This window comes from Aythya ferina, assembly GCF_964211825.1.
Source record: "Aythya ferina genome assembly, chromosome: 6".
NCBI lineage: Eukaryota > Metazoa > Chordata > Aves > Anseriformes > Anatidae > Aythya > Aythya ferina.
In genome coordinates this window covers 25,949,429-25,967,149 of record NC_140303.1, presented here as the reverse complement: position 1 = coordinate 25,967,149, position 17,721 = coordinate 25,949,429, and the positions used below count along the sequence as shown (strand labels likewise).

Below are 17,721 nucleotides of genomic sequence, written 5' to 3'. Positions count from 1 at the left end.
AAAAAAGCCAAAAAAAATAAAAAGCAGTAGCAATTGCTCTGGCTTCTCTCTCCTGCCTTCTGCTGAAGTCCCAGTGCAGAGCTCGTGTGGGTTTAAAGCTGCAGCTGTCATCTGGGGTAACACAAACCCCAGCTTCAGAGGAAAACAGATGGGGCAGGAGGAACAGTTTCAGGGAAAAAACAAAACAAAACAAAACAAAACAAAACAAAAAGTTCTGAAATAACAACGCTGGGCCTTAACCAGCTCCCTGCCCAGCCAGAAGCTGAGGCTGGACCCCCCAGCTCAATTCTGTGTTAAAACCTCGGATGTGAAATGCTCAGAGGGAGATGTGTGGCCAGCAAGCTGAGCTAGCAGCCGCCCAGGCTGGATGCCTGCTTGCAAAGCCCAAGGAGTCAGTGCTGAACACTTCCTCAGCCTAAACTCCCATTTCCCTCAGGCTTCCCCTAGCCTTCCTGCTGCTCGACAGAGCAGCTACACCGAGTGTGAGCGCCGAGCGATGTCTGGCAGTCCCCACCCTTGGTCAACAGCGCGGCGTTAAACCAACATACCTTCTGCAGCCGTCACTGTGGCTCCGGTTCCTGTTTGTGTCCTCGTGCTGGGACTGATAAGGTGCTACCGATAAATAAATAAGGCAGCACCCGTTTTCCTTGCAGAAGCACGCCCCGTCTCAGTCTGTCCCTGCGGGGCTCAGCAAGGAGATGACAAACTCCGCTCGCAGCATCATGTATGCACAATAGTTTTATTTTGTTTTTATATAAAAAAAAAATCCTAAAGACTGCAGAATTCTTGTATCCTAATTTCTTATACAAATGCTTCCAACACCCTCCTCTTTTCTTTAAGCTAATTCCCCCCCTAACAACTTGCAATGGCATGGGGTTCCCCTGATTTTGGCCTAGTCACCCTTTCTAGTGGGATGGGATATGTCTAAAGCTGCAATATGGCACTTGGTTCACTTAGTTGGCAGGTTTAATATATCCGGAAAGCTGGGCTGTGGAGCCTCACGTGGCTCGGAGTCCACGAGCACAGGCGGCGAGCCTGCCTTGGCGTCGGCGTGTCCCCAGACAGCACGCTACTCTTCTCCTCACTGTGCAAATAACAGGCTTCCGTCATCGACCAGTCCTGTTGTAAGGTATTCCCTCCCCTGAAGAGGATCGGTCCCGTCTTCAAGTCAGGAGCAGCAAATACAGTCAGGCAATTGTCCACAGCAGTCCCACGTGCTGAGACCTGATCAGTCAACCGTACCGTTGTAGGACTTGTTGAGCTTGTTGAACGTAAACTCCACGTTATGCGTAGAAATGGGCTTTCGGTAGAGGGGGTTGGATGCCTTTGGAGAAGTAAACAAATGGAAAAGGTAAGGAGCAGAACCTGTGTCATGGCAAAGATGTGTGTAATCTCACAGGACTGCAGAACGGTTTAGGTTTGGAAGGGACCTATACAGACCATGGGCTGGGACCCTTTACACTAGGCCATATTGCTCAAAGCCCCATCCAACCTGGCCTTGAACGCCTCCAGGGATGGAACAGCCACAATTTCACTTCCATCCTCCCCTTCCTGCTCTAATTACTTCAGAGATGCTAACTGTATTTGGCTTTGACCCACCTTCTGTCCCATCTGCATGCACGAAGTGATGCCCTCTAATGCTGACCAGCCCCATGGGCAGGAAGCCTCCCCACAATGCTTCCTTGTAGACCTGGCCACCTGAATTTCCAGTCAGCACAGTACACACATCCATCTCTTTTCTCCATCACTGCAGAGCTGTTTGCTGCCAGCTATGCTGAGAGATCCCCCCCAGAGCCCCAGCAGCACCCCAAGGCTCACCATTTCGTATCTCGCCCGGGAGCGTTCGCTCTGGAAGCGGTCAAACTCCCTCCTGTCGTGAATGGTGACGAGCAGCTTCCAGAGCCCCAGCAGGATGGTGCCGATCAGCACCACGCTGCCGATGACGGCCAGCACGATAGTCACAGCGCTGGGGGCTGAGCTACATGCTGGAAAGGAGGGGGAGAAGAAAATCAGCTCTGGAGCAGGTGTATCCAGACCAGGATACCGAGACGTCATGACCTGGAGCGCAGCCACTGAGCAAGTGGCCTCAGGGCAGTTCGAGCAGCAGGGACTGAGTTAAAAAAAGCAACAGTCCTCGCTGTAACGGAAGGGATCTTTTATTTTTACATTCAAGAGCATTTATTCCTGGCTGGGGGCAGGGCAGCAGCACAGTTCACAAGGACGTCACCAGGGCTGGGATGTCACACAGCTTTGGGGGACGAGCTGGGCGGTCCCCATGGGACACAGAGGGCAAAGACACCTCTGGCAAAACCCAGCCCAACTCCTGGCCCACTCTGACCTGGAGACAGGTGATTACGGGTTGCTTTAACTAGGCACTTTGCCTGCCAGCTAATCAGCTGGCCTTTCAATTAAGTGCAGGCTGCAGCCTAAATTAAATAAAATGTGCTTCCTCCAAAACTTCCCACCCTGCCCTGTGTCTCAGAGGGCCAAATCAGAGCACAAGAAGCTACCGCTGGGTGCTCACCAGCTCTTCCTGCAGTGCCACAAGGGATTTTCTTTGAGAAGCCGCATTGCCTGTGATTGAAGCAACACACAGGGCCCATGCTGCGAACTGCAGCTGCCCCAGGGGAGGGGAGGTGGGGCACACACACTGTGCTGCTGGGACCAGAGCTACTGCTTGGAAATGCAGAAATCCACAGCTCCTGTGGGGGCTTCCTGCACATCACACTCTCAGTCAGAAGCCTTTTTTACTAAGTTGGGAGCATTTGGCTCTGGGTTTCACCCCAGTTATTTGCTCATGCATGCAGCCCGTGAAACCAGCTTTCTGCCAGCCAGCAGCAGCCCAGCACCTCCCGCGGGGCAGGCTGTGCTGACACAAGGAGGGCAAAGGAGGGCAAACCTGGCTCCTTGAGGACGGTGAGGTTGGACTTCCCACTGGCGAGCTCTGAGTAGGTGAACTTCATGACACAGTTGTTCACTGGGTAGGCGCACAGGATGGCATTCGGGTCGTCCGTTTCTGGAACGAAATGAAGAGCAGCTCTGAGTCCCTGCCAGTTACTTGGCCAGGAGACCATGTGCCACTGTCACCCTGCACATCAAGGCAGCTCTGCACATGATGGCACACCCAGCGCGGTGCTTTGCATGGGGAGGAGAGATTCGTTTCCACCCAAAGCCCAGCCTCGGAGCTGGCCCCTGCTCTTCTGGAGCAGTGTCACGCCGGGGACCTTGCATTCCTTCCCATCCGAGGGGCTTCCTGTCCTACATATGGTGCACATTACAGCCCAGCTCCAGCCGAACTCAGCATCACGTGGGGGGAGGGAGAAAGCATTAAGAAAAGCTTAAAAGCCTCCACTATAGTGCCTTTGCTCTGCAGCTACCTCTGGTCCTGCTGCAAGGCACACCTGGCTGAGAAAAAGCCTGACAGAGCTGGGAAATGGCATAGAATAAATGAGGAGGCAAGGTGGGCACCCCCAGGGGCCTGGGGAGGGAGGAAAACGGGAAAGAAAAGCAGCACCTGGAAATGATCAGCATACTGATCTTGATTCACGTGAAAATACGGTTGTTAACTGGGACTGTGGCAACACACAGTTGGGGGCTGCCATGTCCCTGCAGCCCGGAGCACCCCAGGGTGCTGAAGTCAGCAAGTGTCACACTCACTGCTCAACAAACAGTGCACAGCAAACAGGAGCAAGCTCGTTCATGCACACTCTTCCTTCATGCAGGGAAATAATAAATGCCCTTTTCTTCTTGTTTTTTTCAGCTTCCTAAGGTGTGAAAGCTGGAGGAAAAGTAATGGGGACACATCCAGCCTTAGTAACACCCAACAGCAGCCTGTGTCTGGCTGGTGCTCCAGCTGAGCTGAGCTCAGGAAAGGCTGGAAAACACCTCCAGTCATGCCAAGCCCTGCAAGAGCCCCTCTTGCCTTTGTGGGATGGTGTTTTCAAGAAAGGGATTTTGGGCACTCAGTCCTATTTGCTGGCAAGACACGGCTTTGGTTTAGGCACCTGGAAAATGCTTCCTGCAGTTTGTCACTAGCATCTGTGCCCATCTGTCACACAGAAATGGCCTGGCTTTAATGACGGCAGCTATTCCAGACCCTTATCTCCTGCCCTTCTGTTTGTCTTTCCTTTCAATGCCTTCGACCTGCCTTCAGTGGGAAGATTAATTCCTTCCACTTCAACGGCTCCGAACCCAGCCACAGCTGCACCTCTGGTGAGCCCCAGCAGGGTCCTGGTGCACACAAACCTCAGCTGCTCCTGCCTCAGGACAGCAAAACCTGCTCCACCTTCACCCATGGTACCGAAGGCAGGGCACACTTGTACCTAGCAAGGTACAATTAGACTAATAGAGATAAAACTTGGTTTGGAGTTTACGCACCCCCAGAGAGCAGTAACGGCCCCCTTGAGCTTTCAGGTCCACCACCATGTGCTCTTGGCAGGGGCAGCTCAGCACCGGATCTGTCACAGCCCCTCATGCTGAAAGCTCCTCTCTGGGACCATCAAGAATGGAAACTTGGTATTACAGAAATAAAGGGGATCCTGCAGCACACAACACAGCTCATAGAAGCCTCCCAAAAAGCATCATTCTGGTTCATAAGTCCAACGTTAGATGGCTCTGCTTTATAAAGCTTTGAAAGACAGGATGCTGCAAAGAAACAGGGAACGGCCTCGGTTTGCATCAGGGGATGTTTAGTTGGGTATCAGGACAAACTTCTGCATGGAAAGGGTGGTCATGCATGGGAACGGACTGCCCAGGGACATGCTGGAGTTGCCGTCCCTGGAGGTATTTAAGAGATGTGTGGATGAGGCACTTAGGGGCATTAACACCAAGTCAGAGGGACATACGGATCTTTCCCTGACAGAAAAATAGAAACAAATCTGAAACGTTTTATGAACAGATAGGACAAACCTTTACTGTGTTTAGTTAGACAGAAGGAAGCTTAGAAAGTCTGTATCTCTGTTGCTACCATACTAATTAGTCAGCTTTATCAGTAAGCCCATACAGAATTGTATCTCAGAATGAGGGGGTTAAGCTGACCCAGGCGTGGAGGATGTGTCTGAACAGATTAAGTGAGGAACTCATGGTGCACCTATGTCCTTGGATACATAAATGACTTCACTTAGCATGCATGCCTGAGTTGAAACAATAAGATAAGAAAGAAGGAGGTGGCCTGAGCGTGTGCAGGAACTGGGCTCAACCAGCGAACACAGCGAGGAAGACTAGCGACGACCACCAGAAGACCCCAAAAAACCACCAGTGGAAACAAATGTGCATGCACCAGGGGTATTTAAATGCTTTAATGGGCAATAGTGTGAATGTTAATTATTTCTTGGAAATCCAATGTATATGTATGTTTTGATTGTATATCACCCCTGTAGCTTGAACGATTCGGTACGCACACTAGGAGGAGCAATCCCCTGTGTGTCTGGTGCCCCAGCTGAAGAATGCCTGCTTTCTTAAACTCCAAACTGAGAGTTTCTTTGACCAGTTTTTATGGTATCAGCATGGTTTAGCAGCAGTCTTCATAGTGTTAGATGATGGTTGGACTTGATGCTCTAAGGGATCTTTCAACCTAAACAATTCCATGGTTCATACCCAGAGCCAGAAGGCACTCGGGACCTCCCAGGGGATGCTCAGCACCGCTTGGTATTTAAGGTCCTAGCCTCCACTGCTGGGACAACACACACCCGAGTCTTCTGGCTGCCAGTGACAAATACCAGACTTCAGCCTTTCAGCAGGGATTGTGAACATGTGCTACATAGCGCAAAAATACTTGAAGGCGAGGATTTGGCGGAGTTTGCCTGTGAGGTAGCCTGCAGTCCCTGCGCACTTTCTCTAGGAATATTATGCAGCCCAGCTCTCCAAGCTGTTCAGTGCTCTGAGGTCCCAGAGCTCTGCACCGCCCAGGATCGGACTGCGGCAGTGCAGCAGAAGAATAAGCATAATTCCCCAGAATGTCTTAAAACAGAAATTTGGCCGTTTTCCTCAGAAAGCAATGGGGGGTTGGCCAACCACAGCCCAGACTCACCTCCCAGGGTGCAGTCAGCACAAAGGCTGGCTTTGGCGTTGTGCAACACGCAGGCAGGAGAGCTGAGCTTTAACCCCCAGTATGTGCTGGCTCCTAAGAACCATGGGCCAGCCAGGCATCAGAAAGGAGCTTCATGTGGTTTGGAAGCATTTAAAAGGGACTTGTAACCTCTCACAGTGAACTGATGTAGGTTCACTCCCCTGGTAAACTGCAGTGAGGATGGGGAGAACTAGAGCAAGCCTCCAAGGGAGAAGGTACGAAACCCTGTTGGTGGTAATTTAAAAGCTGGGCTCTGTGTATGAGAGGAGTCAACAGGAGAAGCATCATCTGCAGACAGCTCAGGAGGAAGGGAGAAAAAGGACGAGCAAGGTAGAGCACTTGTAATATATGACCTATGAAAGAGAATGAGCAGTTGTCAGATGTGGGTGGGAATTTATCCCAGCCTCTCTAACCCTTCTCCAAGGGGTATAGCCAAGGCCAGGGTAAGGACTGGGACTAAAGCTGTCACAGTTTGGGTTTCCTCTACTGTCTCAAACAGCAACCAAAGATTGCCAGACCGAAGCTTGAAAAGAAGGGGGAAAAAGTCATCTGCTGAGGGACAAGGTGTGGGGTGACCTTGAGAAGAGGACACAATGGGCAGGACTTTTAGAAGTCAGTTTAACCACAGCAGAACTCATCATCCTCAAAACAGCTTTGATTTCTCTTACAGGCCCACTTCTTCCAAGAGGAAATCTCAGGAAGATTAGAGAACGCCTTTTTTGGGTGATACTTTGTCCTTCTGCACTCTCTCGCAGCTCATCTAATCTCTCCTGTCATCTGATCTTATCCTACTCTCTTCGCTCTTCGTGCTGGGAACTGTGGTCCTCGTACACCAGACAGGGCGAAGGGAGGGCTGCTTTGGACACCCTCCACACCAGCCCTGTGCAGAGGGTTACATGGATGTTAGATCAGCACTGCAGAGCCACAGCTGCTCACAGCAAATGCGTGCCCAGAAAGACGTACGTAATGCCTAACCTTAGGATGGGGGGACGCTTATCTCACGTCTCTAGCAAGCCAACATGTCCAATTCATAAAACTCATAATTTCTTCTAAATGACTTCATTAAATAAAACTGATGTGTTTCCTTCCAAAAGGAAATGAGGTGGTTATGTTAGTGTTATGTACTGCTGCTTGGATCCAGGTTTTAAGATGTTATTTAAAATCAAGGGTTTTTTACTTAGCATCAAATAATGGTGTTTTATGTAACTAATATGGAAATAATAACAGAAGAGCAATTGAGCTGCTAACATGAACACTCAAAGCAATGCAGATTACAGCCCAGACAGAGGGTCATACATTATGCTTTCTAAATACTGCATTTTCCCTGAGGCTTTCTTCACAGATAGGTCTTGGACGGGTTAAGAGGATTTGGATGCTGCAGTCACTGGGCACTGCTTTCAGCTGCATACTTACTGAGAACATCCACAGTGGTGATGATCTCGTCCTTGCAGTGCTTTTGGCAGGTTTGGTTATCCAGTCTTCCTGAGTTAAACAGCTTGCATTCAATGCAGTCCCTGCAGAAAGACACACAGAGAGAAAGACTGAGCACACGAACACTGCAGCCTGCCACCTGCACCCCCACGGAAAGGGAGGTGTAGGTCTAGAAGCTGCACCACAAGGGAAGAGGAACATCAGGATCAGCCATCTCCCCTTTCCACCAGCGAGAAGCCTCTCCCAAAGCCCCCGTGTGTACCTTTTAATGCTGCAGACACCTGGGCAGGTGGGACACTTCTCACAAGTCTCTCCAAAAGCCCCGGGCTCGGTGCACTGACACCTCCCGCAGACACAGGTGCCGCGGCCACTGCACATCTGCCCATCACTGGACACACAGCCGCCGGTCTCGGTGGAGCAGTTGCAGTTGTCCCCGATGTAGCCCGCGTGGCACTTGCACTCCCCGCAGTGACACTCGCCATGGCCTAGGGGACAGAGATGTGACAAGGGTGTCAGCAGTGGCTGGAGCCAGTGCTGGCATGATGCTGATAGGTCTGAAAGCAAAAAGCCTACCAGGCTGACCTAAGGTCTTTCCTGTCCTGCTTTCCTAACAGCTTTATTTAAGAAGTAATCCCAAGGCAGTGTATTAAAAGAATTAAACCAGCACCACCTCCTGTGTTCAAATGAGACCTCAGCACCCCAGCCAGCCCCACAAAGTCTGCCAGGACCAGCTGAACCTCATCCAGGCAGCAGCTCAGGGCAGCTCACAGCAGAGATGAATGAAGGAACCGCCTCAGTGAGGATTCTTCCCTAACCAAAGCATCCTCTTGCAGCTATGGTGTTAAGCGACAGCCTGAGAAAGTCAACAGACTTCAAGGCTTTCAATTACAGTAAGTGGAGTGGCTGGCTGCCGAGCATCTGGTTTCAGAGAGGCATCCATCAGCTCGCTGGAAACACTGCTCGAATTCCTCTGTGGTCGGTCCCTAGGAGAAGGGATGCTTCTGAACGCACGGTTTATAGAGCTGAATGGTTTGTACACAAGGCTCATCAGCAACCTAATTACAGCTCAGCTTTCCCACTTGAAACAGCCTCAAGTTCCTCAGACAAGATAAATTATATACGTGCTCTTTTCATCAGCACAAAACCGTTGATAGCCCTGTCTCTGAGATTGCCAGAGGGGCTGTACCCCTTGCCAAATGCCAGATGCCCTCCTACAGCCTCTTTTGTACTCCCACCGTTTGCTTTGGATCCAGCCTGTGAACTCAAACACTACTGGACAGAGGCCACGTTCACCAGATCCCTGAAGGTGACCTCCCTCCACACCACCCATGGTCCCAACTGGAGTGTGAGTCACCCCCTGCCCTAGGAGAGGGGCAGAGCCCATCTCGAAGCCCCTGCACCTTCAGCCTTAGCTCAGACCCGTTTGGACACCACAGAGCCCAGCACAGGATGCAAATCCACTGTAAATCCGTCTCTGGAAGTTGAATTGCTCATGAAATGGTTCAGTTTTTCAAGCAGTTGGTGCCAGGCCAGCCTAGGAAGCTAGAGAGCCTGCACGTCCCTTCCAGCTCTGGCACGCTGGGGATGGAGCCTGGAACAACTGCCCCAGGGAAGGGAAACAACCGCTTCCAAATAATGCACCCTAGTCCAGCACTGCAACTGCAAAATGTAAGAAACAGCCTCTTGAAGTAAATGGTTTTGGTTACTGAAGAGGATCAAGAAAAAGCCCTTATATATGAAGGTGACTAACTGTGGGGTGTGAGCAGGAAATACAAGAACACGTTGAAATGTGCTTTCTGCCTTGGCCACACTGGCTCAACATACAAGAAGCCACTGGCTGAAGCTCCTCACAGGGAACGTGCCAAGAAGTGAAAATTTCCATGTTGACTTTTAGCAGCAAAGATGTTAATATCTTTGGGCCTGAACCAGCTTGAAAGAGCAGCCACTCCTTCCCCGCCACGAGCTCCATTTGTGGTGCCCTCCATCCCCCATCCACCTCCCATACAGCATGAAGACTGGAGAACCATGAGTGGGTGGGATACATTTATTTCTCGTATGGGCTTGACAAGAGCTGACCCACTTCTCAAGGTCCACCCGGGGTCCCAGGATGGGAATTCATGCTTGTGACTTGACACACCTCGTGTCCTTCTGCTCAGGACACAGGAGGCTGAGGCAATTCATTGTGCCGGTCGCTGGGAGTCTTTAGATGACTGTGACGCAGACTTGAGGTTTGCAGCATGGAGAGTGCTCCATGGTGCTTGTGTTTCACAGCAAAATGTCCTGCAGGTTCCCACTCTGAGCTATGCCACAAGGCTGACGAGGTGAAGGACTCAATATGGCACCTAAGATCATGCCAGTGGAAGCCCTTCCACCACTACATCCATGCCGAACCTAGTCCCAGTGTCATTTTCAAGACAAAAATGCACCCTCAGGGACACCAGGGACTGTGCTCCAGGACTATGCACCAGCAGCAGGCTCAGGGTGCAGGATATTAGCCTGGACTTTAACCCCACCTTGAACCATTTGGGCTTGTGTGTTTTCTACTACAGTTGGTTCGTGAAGCCAAAAGACACTAATTATGTTCTCCAAACATAACAAGGTATGTTTTCTTCTGTTCCCATCCTTGAAATGTGAGGATCTTAGATATTTAGAAGATCGAGATCTAATTGGGAAATTGAAAGCTCCCTCTGAATTTGATAACATAAGTTAGCCAGCCAACTCTTAATTGTTGGGGGTAACACAAAACACATGTGTGGGAGGCTGCAGAGACCCACTGGGAGGGTGTAGCAGAGCCACACCAAGCTCCTGGGGGTGGAGAGCAGCCCCCAAAACAGATGTGGGCTTGCCTGGGCTCTGGGTGGGAGCTGCAGGGCATGACACTGCTGAGCACTGACTGTCACTGTCACACTGGTAGTCATTTGCCTGGCTTTTGGCAGGACGTCCAGCCGCCCTCGCTTTGCTCCAGCCTGTGTCCGTGGCTGTGTTTGCCTTTTAGGAACTGCACCAAGCACTGGTGCACCAAGAGGTCAGAAACTCAGTGTACTAAAAGCCCTGTCGCTGGCTCTTATGGTTGGGAATGTTTCTCCTAAAGCCCCCAGCTCTTGGGGACCACATGATTACACAAAAATATTGTCTTTCTTTTGAAAGAAATAAAATGTGACCCCAGCTTTTATGGAGAAGGTGAGAGGGTCTGGAAACAAGCCCCTTTTCCCCACCTTTTAGCAATTCTCTAGGAAAATAAAATCAATATGATAAAAGAAAAAAAAAATCCTCATGATTTTTAAACTAGTTTCTTAGTTTCTGAGGCTCTTGGGACAGAAGAGGTTACTGCATTTATTTCCCATTAAATCAGACACAATAATAAATTCTGTGCCTCTGTGGTCTTGGATGAACCTTTGGATCAGGACCTTCCAAATTCTGGGCACTTGTTTTTGTCATTTTTGGTTACCTGAATGACTAGTTAAAAAAAAAAAAAAAAAAAAAAGCTGGGTACTGAACCTGCTAAGACAAATAAGTGATGGCAAGCAGCTTACAGCCTCGCCACGCCATGCCTCCCACCAGCGTGCTGAGCCCTGCCCTCCATGCTCGATGTCCAGCCAGCCCTGACGCAGCAGCCACATGTTGTTTGCATTCCCTCGGGGTGAAGGCACCAAAAATAGCTGCCTACAGAAGAGGGAGCGCTCAAAACCCACTGATGCGGGGCAGTGCTTGAGCAGTTTCGATGTCTGCCCAGCCAACCCTTTGGTGCCCGCGGCAGGCACAGGATTGGAGCCCCTGGCACCGCATGGTGTGCGTGGGAGGGAGAAGGGCAGCGGAAGAAGCTCAGAGTGCTTGGAAAACTTTCCGCTTGGGAAAGGGCCCTGGTAAGATGCAGTGCCTGCTTAGGCAAATAAATCATCTGGCTTCCCACTCGTCTCTTTCCATGACTCAAAGAAGCCACAGGCTGCAGTGCCCGCCCTGCACAAAACCACGGCACTGCGTGGGGATGGGACTGGGATCCCATCCGCCCGTCCTGCAGGGCTGGCAGGGAAAACAAGGGCTGGCAGGGGCATCCCAGCCTCTGTCCTTGTCCTAAAAGGTTACTATCTAAACACAGACAGCGAGGGCACAAGGTCTCTGTGTAACTGAAGCACAGCCACTGACGGGCTCCGTTTACGCCAGAACTCGCCCACGCTCATGTATCCATAGCGCTGTACCGAAACGAGCACTAAAAGGCAAAATAATAATAGGAAAAGTGCTTTTTCTATACATTAATTACACAAGACACCGTGGACCTGTGCATCCTGCCAGTGCATTCATTTTAAAGGATATTTATATCTTGGAGTATATGGGTTTGGCCAAGAATCGACAAGGCTTTAAATAATCCTTAATTTCAATCCTAGCGCTGGCTGGGCTCACCAGTTCTGTCACTGAAAATAGCATCAGAGATGCAGACTAATGAAAGCAAAGACAAAGGAATAAATACATCTGAGCTGCTAATTCACCCTTGGGTACCACAAGCCACATCCCATTACTGTCAGTATCCCACACATCGCAGTGATACATTACAACCCCCACCCCGCACCATCCTCCTGCTTTCTCCCTCATTTGGGAACTTCTGGGTTAATCGAGAACAGGGCAGGGAAAACAGGGCTTTGGAAACTGCTGTCTCACAAAGGCAGCTGAAAGTGATCCGGGGCAGAGCGGATTTCCTGCGGCAGCCCTGGCCAGCCTTTCCTCATTTTCCTTCTCTCCGCCACAGAAGTGGAACTGAAATGCAATCATGAGATACAGCTCCTGACAGAGATCTAAAGCTGAGTTTCTTAAAATAAAACCACCGCTTTTTTTTTTCTTTTCCTCTTTTTTTAACTTATTTATTTTTTGTTTAAGCAATCTCAGCACGCCGCAAACCTCTCAGCTTTTGCTGAGAGTGCCTCGGCTGAGCCTGCCACACGTGGTCTTTTGGACGGAGACCCCGAGCTGGGAATTGGAGCTTTCGGGTCCTGCTGCCGACTCTGCTACCACTGCAGTGAGCGATATGGGGCTGCCAGACCCTCCCAGAAACAAGAGAAGGGAACTGGGATGGGTGTGCTGGTTCCCTTAGAGCTGTGTGTTGAAATAACACCAACTCAAATCGGGTACATCCATGGCTTCATCACCCCTTATGGACCTCCTAGGTCCTTAAGGATTGAAATGAAAGGCACAGCAGAAATGGCTAATAATTCATATTATTCCTAAAGGCAAAGGGGAGTGGGGAGGGGAGCCCTGTTTTTTTCCCCCTCCCGTGTTTCCCTCCAACCCTTTAACTCTAAAAGGGCTGGTGCCACTGCCTTCTTCCAGAGACCTCCACCCCCCTTTGCTGCAGGTCTCCACAGGCTCTCCCATGGGATGCGTTCTCTCTCCTACCACAATGTCCCTGCACTTGCCACCAAAGGCTGACAAAAGCCAACTCTCCAGCACCATGGGAGCATTTAGGGAACTTCATCTGCTATCACGTAGTTGATGATATCCACTCCTACAGTGTGCAGATCCCCTCACTGCAGATGCCATGAGGTTCATGATCAGGAGCTTCTTCCCACTTATGTGCTCCTTGGCCCAACCCTTCGCAGGCACAGTATGGCAGGCCAGCAGGGATGGACTTATCTCAAGCATGCACACAAAAAAAAAAAACAAAACACCACCACCCAACCCCCCAGATTCATTCCTAAAATATAACTTGGCTCCAGAACAAAGCTGCAGGATCCCAAATGCTTGAACTTTGGGGCCAAATGGTTCAAGTCATCCTGAAAATGAAAAGCAGGCTAATTCCCAACCTACCGTGGCACGAATGGGCTGAATGTCCTTTCAGCTGGACCTCATTATGAGGAGTGGTCTCCAGAGCAAAGAGACATTCTTTCTCTACAAAATCCAGTGCCGCGGGAGCCTTGCCCAGTTCTGCGTTTGGATGCAAACACATAATCTGGTGCAAGTTCACTGAAGGTCCATGGTTTTGGAATGGATTTCTCCCTTCCCAAAGAAGCTAGAAGAAGTCAGAATTTCATTCAAAATAAGACAAAGAAAGAGAGAGAGAGAGAGAAAGAAAGAGAGAAAGAGAAAGAGAGAAAGAGAGAGAGAGAAAGACAAAGAAAAAGAACCTGCAGCTTACACTGCACTGTACTTTCAGGTCTTATATTTGATTTTCTAAACCAAACAGCAAAATTCAGGGGCTGACCATGCATGCCAACAAGAAACGCAGAGACCCAGAATTTCACTCACCTGCTTGTTTTAGGCCTTCATTTGCCTCTAAACCCAAAATACAGCATTCATCTCCCAGAGTTTATTTCTGTTAATTACTGTAATCAGAAAGGCCAAATGCAAACATCAAACGAGCTGGCCATAAAAGCAGAGCACTGAAGCGAGACCATCCCAGCACATTGTCTCTCTCTGGGGAGCAAATGCGTGACACAGTTTGTGTTCAGAGTCTGTATTGTTTTTTTTTTATTTTGGAGCTTCCTAACCCCAAGACATGAGGTTATGGGCCATGGGGGCGGCTGTGCCTGCACACGGGATTTGGGTAGGTGCGTGTGCCATCAGATGTCACCTCTCGCTGCTGCTTTAAGAGCAGACCCCCAGCCAGAGCTCTGGCTCCTGCAAAGATGTACAAGCGTCACCACTTTATTCTTTAATTCTGCCATGGCATTGAACGCCTCATTAGCATGCATTAATGGTTGCAAAATGCCCGCTCAAAGGGCAAGGAGAAACAGCAGTGAAAAGCAGCCAGAAAAGCAGCACTCTGTGCGGTCAGGTCCTCGAAGGAATCGCTGCCAGATTTTGGGAGGGCTGCACGAGTCTTTCACAGCACTGAGGGCCAGGACAGGGGGAAAGGAGGGGTAAGAAAAGATGGCACCTCCCTCTTGTGCAAGGAAAGGGACCTCCGGCAAAGCAGCGTTCAGTCCATTTGGGAAGGACTTTAGCCCTTTCCAAATTCCTGGCAGTACAGGGCTGGGCATCACTGCTGCCACTGCAGAAGGTGCCCAAGGGCAGGACGTCCATGAGCAGGATGTGCACTGTGGGCTGTCTATAGCGACTAAGCAGGGCCCCTGTGCATCCCTGTGGCTCCTCATCCTCTCCAGGCTGTGTAAGGAGCAGGGAGCATCTTGGTGACATTCCCCACTACAGGCTGAGAGGTTTGGAGAGCTGCTCTCAGACCTCAAGCATCTGGAGCCGCTTCCCCAGGGCCAAGCATGGCCAGACCCGACCTTTCGGGATGACACTGTGGGACGCAGCTGGAGCTGACCCCAGATGGCGGCAGCGACTTCTCCACAGCCACTTCCTGCACTTTCTGTAGGCAATAAAAGCCAAGGTGAATGGAAACACAGCAAGGAGAAACGGGCTTTTAGGGAGCTCGAGGAAATTGTGCAGTAACTCTTGACCACATCTTCAAAGAGAAATGGATGCTACGGCAGTGCCATCTCCTTGTTCCTTGCACTAGCCACAACATCCCGTCTTCTCCAGGCAGAAGACCTCAAGCTGCCTGAAGCCAGGTCTGCTGGCTGGTAAGAAGGAGCAATGGGCACACAGTGCTCATCTTTGCCATTGTGGGGAGGATTCAAAGAGAGAAGGAAAAGAGACACAGTACTATGACACTAATTACAAAAGGAGGTTTTGGTTTGTAGGATTTTACTGGGTTCAGCTCACCCCAAGCTGCAGCCCCATTGGCACAAGCAAAAGCTGCCTGGCACTGTGAGGCTGCACCACAGTGTCCCAAGCTGAGACCACCTCCTCCATCACCAAAATAGGCCTCAAAAACATTTGTTGGAGTGTGTACTCCCCCCAGCTCACCCCAGCCTGGGGCGGGAGCAGAAACAATGCTGAGGCAGCAGCGTGCATTGCTGCTGCAGCAGCCCCCGTGCAAACACTATTTTTAACTTCCACTTCTTGTAGGGCCCTTTTGTCTCTCCCCTTCGTGTCCTTCTTTTCCTGGCAGTGACATGCATCTGCATTCAGATTCTGCATTTTTTTACACAAAAAAAAAAAAAAAATTTAAATCCCCTGAATCAAAATCCCCAGAATAGCAGAAATTGACATGACAGAATAGAAAACATTGCAAATGCGGTTCAGGCTCTCTTCCCTGTATGGATGCCTCTTTCTTCCACAGGCCACCCTCTTCCCTTCTGGTCTGTACAACATCCGCTTTGTAGGGACACCCCCAGTGCCACTGCAGGATGTCTGAAGATGCAGGCACACACCAGTTCCTTTTCCCTCCCAAACCACACTCGACCGTCACCTCTACCTCTGACATTACCCAATACTGCCCACATCTTCCTTAATAAAACACAGCAGCTTCTTTGCACCTCCATCTGAGCCCTCCCTGGCACACCAGAGCCCAGGTCTAGATGATGCCTTCAAAGGAAGGTGAGGAAAAAAGTCTGTTTCCATAAGAAGTGTCCCAGTCCATCATCATCTGTGCAGTAACAGGCTGCAGTAGGACTCACAGGGTGGAGATACTGGCAGTACCATCAAACCTGAGCACTGCCCTCAAAACACAGGGCTATCGTGCTTTGGGTCTCTCTTGCACCCCCAGAAACTGCAGTGCCAGCACCGGGAGGCCCCTTGCCATGAGACCTGCTGAACCTCGATACGGCGCCTGGGACCAGGAACTCCAGAAACAAATTGCAGAAGCAGGAGTGTGATTTCTAATTTGTGGTTTTGTTAAACAAAACTCTTATGTCACTGGGTACCAGTAAGGGCTAAAACCTCACAGAAACCAAGAAAGGGAAGCATTCAGAAATAACTACCGAGTCAACAAAGGACTTGCACATCCTCAGCAGTTTTGAAGTGGTTTCCATAGGGCAGCTGGAGTTGCACTGCACGCTGGCTTGTCTATGTAGACAGTCTTTGTGAAATAAACCATGGGTTTTCAATGAGTTGCCCTTTCCTAAATCCCATTTCAAAAGTGTTTTTGGCACTTGCATGTGTTTGCAAATCTGACACCTGATGCTGACGCTAGCTGTTGTGCCGCAGGGAGCGCTGCACAGGTAGGCAAGGCCGGATCCTGTCTCCTCTGGTGTGTGGGGATGTCTTTGCGTTTCAGCCAGCTGCTCACAACCTTCAGCTGCCATCACAACGTGGTACACGCTGTTTATTTATCCCATGGTAATTTACTCCACAGTAGCACTTCGAGGCTGCGATCCTACTGCCCAGTCACAACATGAGTAACCAAGCTGGGACTGAAGAGCTGACAAATGGTACCCATGTGGGAAACCAGGATACAAGCAGTGGTGCTTGAGAGGACATTTCTCTAGAGACACCAAAGCAAAGAAGACGCTGTACTACCCTCCCCCAGCAACAGAGGGGTCTGAGCACTGAAGCTAATGAAGCGTGGCCTCCAGCGAACCAGTCTCTCTTCATTAGAGGCAAATGTGTGATGCTCTCACCAGGGCCTCCCCTCCTTCTTACTACCTCATTTTATGGAACCTTTAGGAATGCAATTAGCACTGAGATGTTTCCTCCTTTGTCAAATATCCTGGAAGGCAGCCAAGGGGTCCAAAAGTCACTGGGACGTGCAGCGATCTGCAAATTCCTGAGCCTGGGCTCCAGGCAGGGAGGCAGGCTGAAAGCAGGACTCTGCCTCTCCATGGCAGCCATCCAAACCATCGAGCAGAGGCCGGAGCACCGCGCTGAAGCTCCCAGCATGACGTACAGCTACGTGCAGCATTCAGAAACTCTTCTGTCCTCTCCTTCAGAAAGGCTGAATCCACCCAAGCAACTTCTTCCAGAGACAAGCTTGAGGTGAAGCATTCAGGGGTTTGCAAAGGGTCTCCCTATTTTGTAAAAATGCCTGCTGCAATGAGTTACCCATTCAGTTCTCAAGGGAAAAAGTGTGGAGGGGCTGAGGAACCGAGCACGCCTGCGAGCTGTCCTGTGCAGCCCTCCCAGAAGTTGAATGATGGTTTGGAACAGCTATTCTGGGGCTGCTAACTGCCTGGGGAGCAACAGCACACACATCACATCCTTACTAAGAAGTGGCACTTACTAACAGTTGGATACAACTTCAATCAACATTTACAACATCCTATAAACCACTTCTCTCCCCACCCCATCTCATCTTAAGGTACAGAAGGCATCTTATACCTCGCATTAACAGAGCACAGCCCCCCTATGGACACAGCCTGCAGGAGAGCTGAAGTTCCTCCACAACCCCTTCTAACCCACTTCAAAACTGTTTTTGCCTCTCCTTGAGGTTATCTTCTGCCCAAAATCTG

The 17,721-nt window shown here is 50.3% G+C and overlaps 1 protein-coding gene across 1 annotated transcript in view; it reads right to left on the bottom strand.

The window, feature by feature from the left end:
- Window positions 1–725: 725 nt before the first annotated feature.
- Window positions 726–17,721, bottom strand: part of ITGB5 (integrin subunit beta 5) — a 46,254-nt gene continuing 29,258 nt past the window's right edge. Inside the window, exons 11-15 of the mRNA XM_084524506.1 lie at window positions 7,761–7,983; window positions 7,481–7,581; window positions 2,900–3,016; window positions 1,819–1,985; window positions 726–1,324 (exon numbers count right to left, since the gene is read on the bottom strand). Of these exons, the coding sequence (XP_084380632.1) occupies window positions 1,229–1,324; window positions 1,819–1,985; window positions 2,900–3,016; window positions 7,481–7,581; window positions 7,761–7,983 (704 nt within the window). The 3' untranslated portion in view covers window positions 726–1,228. The remainder of the gene's footprint in view (window positions 1,325–1,818; window positions 1,986–2,899; window positions 3,017–7,480; window positions 7,582–7,760; window positions 7,984–17,721) is intronic.